At 42.2% G+C, this 14,195-nt stretch overlaps 1 protein-coding gene across 2 annotated transcripts in view; it reads right to left on the bottom strand.

The window, feature by feature from the left end:
- The window catches only part of ppp2r2ba (protein phosphatase 2, regulatory subunit B, beta a), a 34,219-nt gene that overhangs the window by 8,758 nt on the left and 11,266 nt on the right, over positions 1 to 14,195 (bottom strand). The window contains exons 1-2 of one of the 2 annotated variants that reach the window (XM_058063932.2): positions 9,640 to 9,856; positions 570 to 667 (exon numbers count right to left, since the gene is read on the bottom strand). In XM_058063932.2, the coding sequence (XP_057919915.1) occupies positions 570 to 667; positions 9,640 to 9,709 (168 nt within the window). In that variant the 5' untranslated portion in view covers positions 9,710 to 9,856. Of the gene's footprint in view, positions 1 to 569; positions 668 to 9,639; positions 9,857 to 14,195 lie in introns of those variants that run through there. The other variant, XM_058063931.2, reaches the window with a different exon arrangement.

Here is a 14,195-nt window from a genome sequence, read left to right as displayed (position 1 = left end):
TTTACACTTTACACACCTAGCCTTTAGTCTTCAATAAAAGTAAAAGTGATGTTAAATGTTCATTTATTCATTAAATTTGCATTGTTTTCTACATGTAAAACTAGAATTATTCTCTATAAAATGTGCTTTGTGTTCATATTTCTGTGCTTCTGGAGCATATTAATTGGATTTATATTTGTTATTTTGTGGGAAAATGCGTTTGGTTGTGTGTCAGTTTGTTCACGTTTGACCTTTTGCAACTTTGTGAAGACCAGAAACGGTTATTTTGTCTCCTCAGCTTGTACAGATGTACCTAATAAAGCGGCTTGTGATTGTAGATGAAATTGACAGAGAAGTAAGTTTTCTCTGATATGAAATATGTTACATGATGGACATATTTTGGCTATTTTTTGTTGTGTTTTAGTTTTCTGTTCTTGCAAAAACTAACTAAAAGTACTTTTAGAGTTTTCGGCTACACAGTACTTGTTTTATTTCCCCACACTCACCTTCCGTGTCTGTGATATTTTTAAAGCTGTCAAAAAGTATCAAGGTATCATCGTGATTAGTGTTCCTTTGTTGGCATTTCCTACCTCCTGCTCCCTCTGGAAGACAACCACTCTGCCTCCTTTATCCCCAGTGGCCAACAGCTCCCCTGATGAGTTAAACTCCACCGTTGAGATAATGTCAGCTGCAGCACAGAGAGAGGGAGAGAAATGTCAGCGTGGATGTGTACTGTGCGTATCAGCTTGTAAAAACAAGGGAGGCATATTCGGGAGTAGAGTGATTTCAAAGAATACAGCAGCAATGAAGCGCAGAGGGCGCCCTGTCGCAGAAACCAAATTTGGGTGAAGACAAACTGAGTGAATCATTGGCTGTTATTCAGCGATGTGAGCCAACTCATGTCATATAATTACACTCCTGTGCTTTTTTTAAAGGACGTTGCAGTCACACTAATTGTATCATTTGTCTCTACATCTTGGCTGCAAATCCCTGATCGCGTTGTGGTTCAGTTTACAACGAAAATATGCTTGTGGTTCTCATATATCCATACTACGGTCATTTGCCAAATTCATACGAAAATGTGACACAAATTAGTCAGTTTGTTCATGCATCATTCAGACGACTCAAGTTAAGAAAATAAGCATTAATTAATGCAACCAGAGTATTGCTGAATTTACTGTTTTATTACACAGCATTGCCAACAATATTATTTGGCTTTTGTAACAAACTCTGAGTCAGGTCCCTCCGATAAAAGATACAATTGGAAAAAATGTGCGTGCAAAATACTTCTCTAATCATTTGACATGACAAAGATCGATTGTGGTGTGATTTAGAATATACAGTATTTTTTTTTTCAAACTAAATCTCTTCAACACAATAGTAATTTATTGATTTTGTGAGTCTTTAGTGCAAAATTGCATCCAGCAGCACTTCCAATGTAAGCTCCCCTCACAATAACACAGCCGTCCAAGCACAGTGAGGAGAAACTACCATTGTAACTACAGGGCTGAATATCCATCATCATCATGGTGCGTTTTCTTCTTGTAGGTGGCGGCATACAATAAGTTTTGAGGCGCGTTACCACACATACCAGAATTATAAACAAGTGTAAACATGTCAGTATATGCCAGTCTGTTATGAACAAATCATATTTGCCACTTCATTTGACTTCACTGTACATACCTGTAGTCGCACCACAAGTAAATACCACACACCTTCGTCTTCTGTCTGCTCTTCCAATACATACTGATATGGACAGACTCCATGTTGGTTGTGAATAAACAGCCCTGAGCTAGTATACAGTCATGTGTGTCACAGCAGAGGCTTTCTCTCGGTTTAAAACTGACAATTATTTTAGTCAGAGAGAGAGAGAGAGCGAGAGAAGAGCTATAGTTGTTTAGTATCCCCCCACGCCCTCTGTGGACCTTCTTCTGAACAGGAGAGGGGGATGTTGCTATGGAGACCATTTCCATCTCAAGCAGCAGTCAGAGGGGTGTGTGTGTGTACGTGTGTGTATGCGTTTGTAGCAAGTTTGCTGCTGATGGTAGCTGTAATTCAACAGACAGGCACAGAGAGAGAGCAAGAGAGAGAGTAATATTTTCATTATATTGCATTTTTACTCAAAAGACTCCCAGTGCAGAGCAGAGGCATCGGCGAGTGACCATAATAATACTCATTTCACATATGGGCTTGTTGCATTGCATGCTTGCATTGTTAAGTAGAAAGCATATTCACAGCAGAGGGTTTTCCTTGGCCATGTACTGTTACAATCATTTCACTCAAAAAAAAAAAAAAAAAAACACCCACTGGCCTAATTATAGCCAGGCGGCACCCCGCTAATGTACTGCACAAATGGCACCCACCCTTACAAATGCATGTCTTTCTTTGTGTGTCTGAGAGCCTCCACCTCGCACTCACACTGACATGGAAGCATCAAGCCAAAAGCATTGGTGTGAATCGGCTCAGCACAGACCATTCTTGCATCAAGGTTTTCTTTTCACCCCCATTTATTTGTCTTTTACCCCCCCCCCCCCCCCCCCCACCGCACACACAATCTTACACTACTCCTTCCTTCATCATTAACCCATTAAGTCACTGAGGAGAAACAGTAATTGATGGAGCCTATTTAACCAGTTTACACACCAATACGTCCTTCAATCATTTCACAGAATGAGCACACAGAACTGAAGTCATTGATGCCGAAAGTCAAGATGAAGCATCGAAATGAGTTTAAACATGCAAATATATTCAAGGCAGACAATCTATCTCGGCTACTGATGGAACTTGTGTTTGATACTTACACGTCAGATAGCAATTATTCATTATGTGGCCAAACTACAGAGATAGAGTGTATTTTTATCTGTATTTTCTGGCTGGAAATATGACAAGAAAGGAGTAAGACGTGTCAGAGATATTAATGGGAATTATTTACCATTTTCTACCCTTCATACATATTAAAAGTTATTCATATTCTTGATATTAGAAGACATTTTTGAGGACTCTTGCATCATGTCAGTATGGTATCACAGGACTTTAATCCATTTGTGGTGGTGGCTTGTGGGTAGTATGTCTAATCATCAAATTTGCATAATTAGCAATGATGCATTAAATAAAAGATTATAGAGATATTTAAAGACAAAATTTAATTGCTTATTAGTGTAACATGTCCACTTTTGTCTTATTACATTATGACTTTTTACTTTATTTCACCATTTTTTCTTTCATATTTATTACATTTCTACAACTCGGCTTCCATGGAACTGTGGGTGCACGTTACCCGGGCTTGTGGATGTGCCCTGCATGACTGGAACTCCGTTCCACTTGCATTTGCATGATGCAAATGAGAATTTCGGCTTGCAGAAGAGGTAGCGCCAAATCCATTTGTGGCGTCTCAAATGTTTCATATTTTTCTTCAAATGTATTTAGTAGCGGGCTGCCACAAATAAATTAATGTAGTTCCATCAGCTTGTTTTTATGAATATATCATAACACTTCTCTTAATTCCACCTAAACATATACACAAACACACACACACACACATGTGACTTCATCAGCAGACCCGAACCAGATGAAGACTATAAATTGTGTGTCCAGTCAGGTCTGACACAGACAGGTCACTGCTTCCTGCAACGCTTGCTATAAGACCCATCCATCAGCAGCAATAACACTGACTGTTGGATTGCTGCTGTGATATATACAACTACTATAAATCTCCACCTATGTCCATTCAAAGCCAGCCTCCAACATTCAATACTGAGTCCGACTAACTAGATGGAAATATAGATATACATTGATCCTGGAATTAAATAGGCAGCCAGGAAAACAAAGGGGGTGCGATGCTACTGAATATATTTATAGACACCAGTGTGTGCAACATTCGTCGTGCATAATAACAGAAGGGGACAACGCACTAAGAGAGTTGTTAGTGATATGGAGGGAGTGTGATCCAATCCGCGTGGAGGCTTGTTGCACTAAGTAGGTCAATAAAAGATCGTACAGATCATCTCATCGGTACAGACGCAGGCTAAAATAGAAGCTCCCTGGCTCACCTCTAGACAACACTTAATCCTGTCAAGGGTGGAACATACACTGTGATTTGATCCAGCCTCACCCAGGAGTGTTGAATAAGACACACGGACCCAAAATGGTGCGGCCGCATGGAAAGTGACTTGTGTAAGCAAATCCGGTGAGGAACATGGATTGGGGGTAAATGCTTTGTTATAGGCATGGCGAAGGTAGGATTAAAGCACTTGTGTTGAGCTGCCTACGTCAATGGATCAGACTCATGGGGTGTTTAACGTCACACTCTCTTTCCTTTCCAGACCACAACCAGCAATACGTGCTGAATAAGTTGAGCACAGGAATTCAAGCCCATCATCGTTATCATTGCTATCATCATCATAGTTCTGTCACTGATACAAGTATGGTCACATCCCTCCCCCAACCCCTCCAGCTACTCCATCTTTCCACCTTAACCCCAACAACCCACACTGAGCTCTGTTGGCGGTTTCTTTTTCCCCAGAGAGTTTTTCCTTGCCTCGCCAACATGCTTGCTCAATTGTTTCTCTCTTCAATGTACAAGGAGCAGGGTTCGAGACCTGCTCAATGTGTACATTGCCCTCAGATAACTTCTGTTGTGGATTGGTGCAATAGAAATAAAATGACCTGACTTGAATATGAATACTTCGAAAATACAGGAAAATTATGTTAAACAAAACAATATTAGAAAGAGAAAAAGGCAAACTACGGTTTCCCAAGGAAAACTAAAGAGTTGACAGGCATGATTAGGATCGGAATTTTCACACACACACACACACACACACACTCACACACACTCACACAGTAGCATGCTTATTCCTTGTCCTCAGTTTCAAAAGCCATCCAACTTAGTCCAACTTGCAACAACATAAGGGCTTAAAAAATATTAATATTCATTTACAATACCAATACACAGGTTTTAAGAATGTTAACAAAAAATGAGAATAGAATAATCATTTTATGATGAGTGTCAATGGCCTTAAAATACTTACACTATGTATATTTAAAACATAACTTTGACAAAATGCAACAAGATATTCCAAACATTTTTGTTATAAAAAATAAATACTTGTCAGATTGACAATCTCACTTCACTTCTCATTTAGCAGGTTATCCATCAATTTGTCAGGTAATAGTCAAATTGATAGGCAATGAGGTTATATTTGTGCTAATATTCATATATATTGGCAGTTAGCGGCCCTCAGTATCACTCAGCAAACCTCACAAATGTTCAATTTAGTAGTGGCAGTAGTTCAAGCAAAGGATTGCGACAGAACCCCCTCCCCTTCTCTCTTCAATTGCCATTGTTCATGTACAACACAACCCAGATTTAAGCGCTGAATATGCATCACACACTTAAAGTATAAAATGTATGTGTACCCGCTAGTAATGAATGATAATGTAAGATGATCAACAAACAGACAATACAACACTGGCATGGAAACAGAAGTTGAGAACATTCAATGACGTATTAATCTGCACAAATTCAAGGTTCACAAATGCAATATATTAAGTAGCAAGTGCTAATTCGTCACTTTTGTATTGGGACTAAACAGCTGATCATAGGCTCCATTCAGAGCAACTACAATGGAGATGAATTGAAACTTTGAACAAGCTCTGCTGCTTTAACAGACCGGTTTGGCAGCAATGCAATTAAGTGTTTTATTAAGCTTTATGAGCGCCACACAAAGCCAAAGAGCACAATGCAGCTCTCTTCATGTGAGGACCATGACTCCTTGTAAGATCTGATGTGAACAAGCTAATTAACCTGGTTTCTTGTGGATCAGCCCCGTGAGACGTAGAGCGTGCATTATGGCTGAATGTGTGTGTGTGTGTGTGTGTGTGTGCGTGGGAGAGCCACGCTCAAGGGTGAGATGGGTGAAATAGGTGTCATTGCCTCATTTCTCCCACTTCATTAACACATTGCAAGTGGCACACATCTGACTGCAGACACAACACGAGACAGACGTCAGAATGAAGTCACTCAATTTATGCAGGCACCAAACCTTTGTTGTTGATATCTCACAGAAATTAAGTATGGGAGGGGATTTGGGGGGGGGGGAACGGGAGAACGGGAGCATACTGAATTTTAATCCAGCAGGAAAAAACAAAAGCTGTCTCTCGCCTTTCTGTCGATGTGTCTTGGTGAAATCTCTTTCATCCTCTTTTCAAGTCTGAATGAAGCGAGAGTCACATATGTTTTTACATGGACATTATCAGTAGACTATAAAGGATACGAACACAAAAAGCACTAATGCACCCCGTTATTAGGTTCAGAGAGGTCAAACATTGCTCAGCCTTCAGGCGAGCGGCACACTGAGTGACTCCCACATGGAGTAACCATCACAGCGGCTCCACGATCTGACCTGGAAACCGCAGGCATGGCTGAGGAAAAAAAAAAAAAAGATATATCCGTAATCATGTAGCTGCAGCACCACGGGTACACTTTAATAAATTCTCATTAAATTTTCATGGAGCTGCAGACTTAATAAGAAGCTAATCAGGGCAAGAAAGCAGCTGCTGAATAAGGACTATACGACTCGCCCCAACTTCACAGCTTGCCATTAAGCCCCCCCACCCCCACCCCCGATACACACATACACATTATATGACTGGCATTACGTGGCGAGGCGAGGGTGTTTTCAACGTTTCGAGGTGAATAATGGATGGGACCTGGGGGTATAGTGGGCTAAGTCTTTTCATGCCGGGGTCCTAAAGTGTAGCCCCAGGCCGTTTGCCTTGGCACACAGGCGAGCCCCACCTCCTCTCTCATAAGCGGCGGCAATAAAGATTGTGAGCTCTCTGCATCAGTATTCAAATACATCACAAGCCGTCTTGTCGTCGCCAAATGAGAGAAAACTGGGGGCAGGGAAGACATGGAGGAAAGGATTACGTGTCCAAGCAAGAGATCTTTAGGTCATTGTTCCATAAAGGAGCAAAATCAATACCAAAGCAGACATTTAGGTTGGGTGGCCTCACAGCAAGGAAGCAACTTACTAAATTGAACATTGGTTTGTGTTTTAGGAGCAGAATGTATTTCCCATACATTCAATTTGTAATACCACTTGGTTGCCATCAATTTTCTTCCACTTATTCGGGTTCTGGTCAGTGGGGAACCTTTTCCATTTCCACCAGGAGGACACCGAGGCGTTCCCAAGCCAGCTGTGAGACATAATTCCTCCAAAGTGACCTCGGAACCTTTACCAGAACATGTCTGAAAGACCTCAACCGAGAAAGGTCCAGGAGGCATCCGGACTAGATGCCTCACGATGTGAAGGAGCAGTAATTCTACTCTGACACCCCTCCCGTATGACCGAGGTTCTCACGGGGGTGCTGGAGCCTATCCCAGCTGTCTTTGGGCGAGAGGCGGGGTACACCAATCACAGGGCCCATATAGACAAACAACCATTCACACTCTCATCCAGACCTATGGATAATTTGGAGTCGCCAATCAACCTAGTATGTTTTTGGAATGTGGGAGGAAACCGGAGTACCTGGAGAAAACCCACGCATGCACGTGGAGAACATGCAAACTCCACACAGAGATGGCCGAGGGTGGAATTGAACCCTGGTCTCCTAGCTGTGAGGTCTGCGCGCTAACCACATGACCGCCGTGCCGCCCACAAACTTATATTCTTTTGATTTTTGTGTGTTTTACTCATTTTTGCAAAGGCATCATGGCCAAATATGCAACCCACCCCCACCACAAATACATCGCAGCCCTCTGGGAAACACAGCAATTTGCACATTAACTGCGAGGCATTGCGTCATGATGCAAGCCATTCGCCCAGTTGCCATTACCGATTCATGTGTCATCAGCAGGTGGCTGCTGCTCAATTTGTCAAATGAGACCATAATGTTATTTTCTTTCATTACAATCATGATGATATCTGACAGGCCAAAGCTAAGTGACAGCGAATATAGCTTACAGACATCAGCACACACACACACACACACACAGAGTCAATGTAACTGCCCACACACTCAGCGGTGCATGGGATTGGTACAAGGCAAAGGTCAGCGGCATTGACATCATTAAAATGTGACATCATGCTGGTATGGGCAAGCACAGCCTGGGGGTCAGGGGGATCCCTACCATCTCGCCTCGACTCATCAGAGACTAGCCTATCTGTGGAAGTGTGTGTGTGTGTGTGTGGTCTGAGTGGGCCGGGCCTGATTAAACGTGGTAAATTATGAGGATGGGATGCAGACCCAGACACCTGCTCGTGTGATCTTTGGCTGCAGTCTGACTTCATACTACTTAGGGACGGAAAGCAACGGGCAAATACACACGCTCATTGGTGATATATGAGCTGTGACATTCATAAATTAAAGCCATAAAACCTAACAGAAGTAGGCTTGCTGTGTTTAAAAAGCACAGATGGGCCACAGGCTGGCCAGTCATTGACAACCATGTGTAGCTCTCATCTACTTTCTCATGATGAAACCACGAGAAACACCGTGGGCACGTTTTAGGAGTCAGACGGAGACGCAAGCTGGAAGAAGCTCTTTTTTTTTTTTTTTTTTTTTATTTTTTTTTAATCTCAGCGCAAACAAAGATACCCATCACTTCTACCCCCCCATTTCACAGCCTCCCTCTCTGTGTGTTTAGCAGTATGTGCATGTGGGAGCTCGGTCAATGATGACACATTTAAATGAAAACACTTTCTCCCTGTAGTTCATGCTTTGTTGTCCTGCAGCTTCAGTGCAGCCTCTCACAAACCATGCAAAACAACCTCAAAATGTTTTATTCACAAAGTACTCTCATGTAATGATACTTTAGACGTATATTAAAGACCGACCCAAATTTGTATGCACTTTTGAGACAAAAAACACTTTTAATATTTATTGTACAAGCTGTTGCATGACAATATGGTGCACTTAGTTAATTGCTGCAAGTTAAATCCTAAACGTTGCTATTACCTTCCTCATAGCAGCTCATCCGTTCATGCAATCTGCATAATTACTTACTACATACGTAGAGGCCCTAATGAGATGAATGATTTGATTCCCGAACGCCTTCACCTGTAAATCAATGTTTTATGTTGACCAAGCAGTCTGTGCAGCTGATTGGTGGAACATGAGGGAACTATTAAGCATCAAAGAGCTAACAGGCAGATAATCAAGAGGCTGTGTGGTCAGGGAACACACACATATACACACAAATATACACATACACATGATGGGAGCAGCAATTATTGCCCTGAAGCTGCAATAACTGCTATTGTTCATTGCCCAGTGTGCAAGTGAGGGAGACATTTGACCTTTAATGGTTCTATTTTCTGTGAAAGCAAAAATGATACAATGATGCCATTATAATATTTAACAGGTTTTCACTCAGAGAAAAGAGAATTTTAGAATTTATGCCAAGCATTTAACAGCATGATAGATTGGTGCACATGGGAGGATTTGTGCTCACAGATTAAAGCCTTGCTTATCCTAAAATAGCATGACTGGACTCCACCTCATCATCATCACCACTTACTGGCAGCACAATATCCGTATTGCACTTTACGTCATTCAATGCCATTTAAAGTGTGTTTACTGCCAATCAAGTTAGTGTAGTGTTCAAGGCATCCCTCCCATTCTCAGCAAAGCTCCACGAAAGCGTGAAATAAATACCTTCGGTTGCATAGTTGTGGTCGCGAAGGAAGCTGCTGTTAATTTTCCGGGTGTCGCTCTCCTCCTCCATTGATAAATCGGCTGCTTCGGGATCCTGACAGCGGCAGACCTTTCTCCCATCCTGCCCCGGTACCGTCAGCAGGCGGGCTGTGGAACCAGCGGGGCGCCTGTCATGGCTCCAGATCTGCGGTGTAACGAAGGCGATCAAATAGCCTTGGTGATGATGTGCCAATATTTTTTTTTGGATCAAATGAAATATGTCTCTCCGGTTCGCAGGTACAATCCGTGCGTCTTCATGCAAAAAAAAAGAAAAGAAATGAGCGAAATGTCTTGTGAAGATGTAGCAGCTCTCCTAAATCAGTCCTCCAGGGTTTGAATCAAGGTAGAATGGATCTGCCCCCTCTCAGTGCCGGCGGGGCGGGCGGGATTATGCGTCAACAAGCTTGCGCCGACCGCTTCCGCATTGCCAAGTCACCACCTCCACAGGTCCGGTGAGAATATCTCCTATGTGGACCAGAACCGAATGCTCTTCTCATTCACGGAGCGATAGTGAGCTGACTCACTAGGCATGCATGCAAACACACACACACACACACACACACACACTTCAGCATAGGTGGCCCCTCCCATGCAGACACACACTCTGCAATGATCTCCTGTATCTATAATGACAGTACAATTATAACCAACAATGATCAAATCAAAGTTATGATTTAATTTTATAATATGAAGTGGACCCAAAATGAATAATAATTAATTCAATGTGGGTCAATATCAACATTTGAAGTATAGGCGACTTCTTCGCTTCTATTCAGGCAACTAAATCACCTTTTTGACAAACTCCAAAACATTTCCACCATCTGGCAAAAATGTACACCCCCGCAGAGTGAGAAATACTTGCCAAGAAATCATCACAGGGCACCACACAAAGATCATGAAAGGTGTACTGGTAGTCAGCCATTTTGGTTTACACGTTCACTTGCAGTTGCATTGGACAGGAGCTTTTCTTTGTATTGTGTGTAATATTGTAATATAGGCTGTGTTTAATTTCCTCTTTACAATATGTCTCGGGCCAATAAAAAGCAAGCTGCGTGCCGCAAATGCTCCGGGGACTACATTTTGCACATCATGCATTACACCTATGGGTGCTTTCATAACAGTGAACACTAAATGCAATCTTCCATGAACAGTTTTATCCTGTTCAGTGTCACAGGCGTAGCTGGAGTCCCAACTGACTTAAGGTGTGACTGATCACCTGTCAAGGACGGGGGCTGACACAGAGTCACATTCACACAGGAGGAAAGACGGTGTGGAAATACCGCACAGAAAAACCCAGACCAGGATCAATCCAGCATGTTTTGAAGCCTATCCGAGCTGACTTTGGGTAAGAGGACTGGACTGGTTGTCAGTCAACCAGGGCACAACGCTGGGAGAAGGTCCAAACTCCATACAGTGCATTTTATAGTTGTAAATTATTTTTTGCAACCCACCAGGTGAGAATAACATATAGTTGACACAAGCAGCCATTGTTTATTCAAATGCACATGCTTGCTATTTGTGTATTGTGCGGTACGGTGCACAGAGAAACACAAAAAGCATTCACACAAAAGCTTTTGGTAGAGTTTGGTAAGAAATGAAGATGCACCAGAAACCGCCCAGACGCTGATTAATTAGATTAGTAAAGCCGCCGTCTGCGCTTCTTTCTACAAAGATCTCATTTAAACGTAAATGTGCTTTCTCTTTCACAAACCTTCATCTTTGATGGCTGTTTTGGTGCATGTGAGAGGTGTTTACATTTCTTCTCACTTTAACCGAAATCTCTCTACTTCCACAAAGGGACCGGGTATCACCCCTTGTCAAGCCTCCAGTGCACAGCAGCAATAGCAATAAAAGGATTGGGACCCCCCTCTCCTAAATGCATTAGCTCTCTAATCCACAGAACCATTTGCACATCCAATCCTCTCCTCTTCTAATGGGGATCTGACTGTGAGGGAGGAAGGCTGTCATTGAAAAAAAAAAAAAAAACCACCACCTTCCTACACATGCTATTTTACACCCCATCAACCTGCAACTTCCACTGGAATACATTACAGGGCATTATCCATGCAGGGAATAATGAGGGCTGCAGGAGCAGTGGTAAGGTTGTATGCTTCCATCTCCACAGTCCTTTGCTCCTCTAATGAAATTTGCAGAAAAACGCTTCCATCCTTGACCTCCCGGATCTGACTGAGTGGTCTGTGGTGTTTCCCATCTCTATCAATATTTAAACAGGATCCAGAAGGACAATAGAAATACTCGGCTAAGTTACAGTTGAGCAGCATGACTGAATGGAATTGAAATGGAATCAGTGAAACAATGGGTGTAATAAGATGAAGCCACATGCTTCAAGGGTTCATTTTTGTCAGAGGTGAGAGGTTGGGTGTGTGTGTATGACAGACAGAGGTGCTTATTATAGGCAGAGTTATTAAAGTGTATAATGAGGAACTGCTCTGAGATCAATGCTGCCTTTCTGGTCTCTGAATATATGACAATCACCCCCCCTTATCTGATTCCACCCCCCACGTAGTGACAACACAGAATGGCTGCCGGACTTAAAGGGAAGTAGAACACAGTAACAACACCGCTGCCTCGTAAATTGGCTCGCTTACAAGCAATCTCAGATCGATAACCATTTTCTCACATAGGACCTCAACTTTCTGCATCCCATGGTTCATTGGTCCCTACCTCCAGTCAGTGTACATACACACCTTACCCACAATGCATTCCATGTCTGCTGGGTAAAGCACAAGTGACAGCCAGCATCTACACATTACAACGTCTCCCAGGTCACTCTTGCAGGAAATGCTCAAGGGGGAGCGTACCGAAATTGGTGAGCGTGTCCTCAATTCTCCTCAACAAAGTGGGTTAAATTAGATTCTACCAGTCCAAACGTGGGGACAATCACAGGGCAATGATATTTTAGTCATGCCCAATTGCTCTCCCTGATGTGTGGTAATTGCTCGACTCGTGGATGCCCGAGCAAGGGCTACAGGCAGGAATATGCCGTCTGAATACCAAGCAACCTACATCATATATAAAGGCATGAACGCACGCATGGACAGATCAGCGCTGACAGCCCAACTTCACTAAAGATTGCTGCAGGTTAATGGAACAAATCGATTTCAGTCATTTTTTATTAGGACAGCACACAGAGATTATTTAACTCTGTAATCCATACAAATACGTTTATTTAACTATACATTTATTACTGTGGTTTGGGTTTGCAAGGGTGTACATCTGCAGAGATCCTCTAAATAACAGCGGAACCTTGGTTTGCGTGTTTTTCGGTTAACTGAGTTTGGTTGTCTGAGTTTGCATACATTTTCCAATTCGCTCACAATATGTCTTGATGTTTTATAAATGCACCGCGTGTGTCCAACTGTGTCCTTAATGTATTGTTATCAGAAAACGTCCTTGTTAGCAGCCTATTGGCTTTATACTACATGGAAACAGGAACAAAAACAGTTCGGCTCAAAAATGTTAAATCGTGTTTTTATAGTTTTACAATTATAGTTTTACATGCATAAACCTATTCTAAATGCATATAAATAAATAATGAAAGGACACATGAACATTTAAGATTATTTTTATCTTTGCTGAAGGCGTGATTGTTAAGTAGACACAATGTGCCAGCAAGATCAACTTAGACACCACCGAGTTATTTCTTGAAATCGATAATGTTTCTCACCTTCTTTATGAAAATGCTGGCACTTACAACTTTCTTTGGCTCCATTAAGGGATATTTAATCAGCCCTGATCAATAAGAAAAGCAAAGAGTTGAGGGGAGAAACAGGTTTAAGTACCGTATGTTTTGGTTAGAGCGGATTAATGACACTAACCAAGGTTTTACAAGCCCCTTTGCGTGTCATGGGCCGCCCCTGGCCAAATTGGGGTCTTACACAAAATACCAGTAAAAACAAAAATCTGTACCATACACCAACAGGAACTGACAGGAAATTGTGTGAATTATGTCATCCTTGCATCCAAAGTTGATGAATCACAATTCCCTGTTAGTTAAAGGTCACAAATCCCAAATGGGCCATATTGTCAAAGATATAGATGATTTACAAATCCCATGAGTGAAAAAGACAGTATATATGCACTGTGTTCAAAGAAATAAAAAAAACTGCAATAATAAATATGTTTAATATGTCATTGAACAGTATAGATTGTGTTCCAGCAAATGTAAACATGCCTACAGTGGTGGCATGAGCTCCGTGTGATAGATCCCCACTTTGTTATCAAACAAATAAGGATTATTATGATTCGGGAGCATGAGATTCTGCCACCAAGCATGTGCTGCCTTCCATTAACTATGTAACTATGGAGCCCACCCTGGCATTAAGAGGAGCTCAACACATGGGGGTAATAGGATTGCCCTGCAAGTCCATCTGTCAGGGGGCTGAGCGGCAGCAAAGCCCGGCGACCAAGCACCCTGGCCTGGATACACCTGCTGCGGTCTGTCGTAGCTTAGCACTTTGCTCCGGAGATATTTACTCAGCATTAAATCCTTACTC

Source organism: Doryrhamphus excisus, linkage group LG22, assembly GCF_037039965.1.
Source record: "Doryrhamphus excisus strain RoL-2023G ecotype Guam linkage group LG22, RoL_Dexc_Guam_v1.1, whole genome shotgun sequence".
NCBI classification, from domain to species: Eukaryota; Metazoa; Chordata; class Actinopteri; order Syngnathiformes; family Syngnathidae; genus Doryrhamphus; species Doryrhamphus excisus.
Note: the sequence above shows the minus strand (reverse complement) of the source record. Positions and strands in the feature narration are given on the sequence as shown.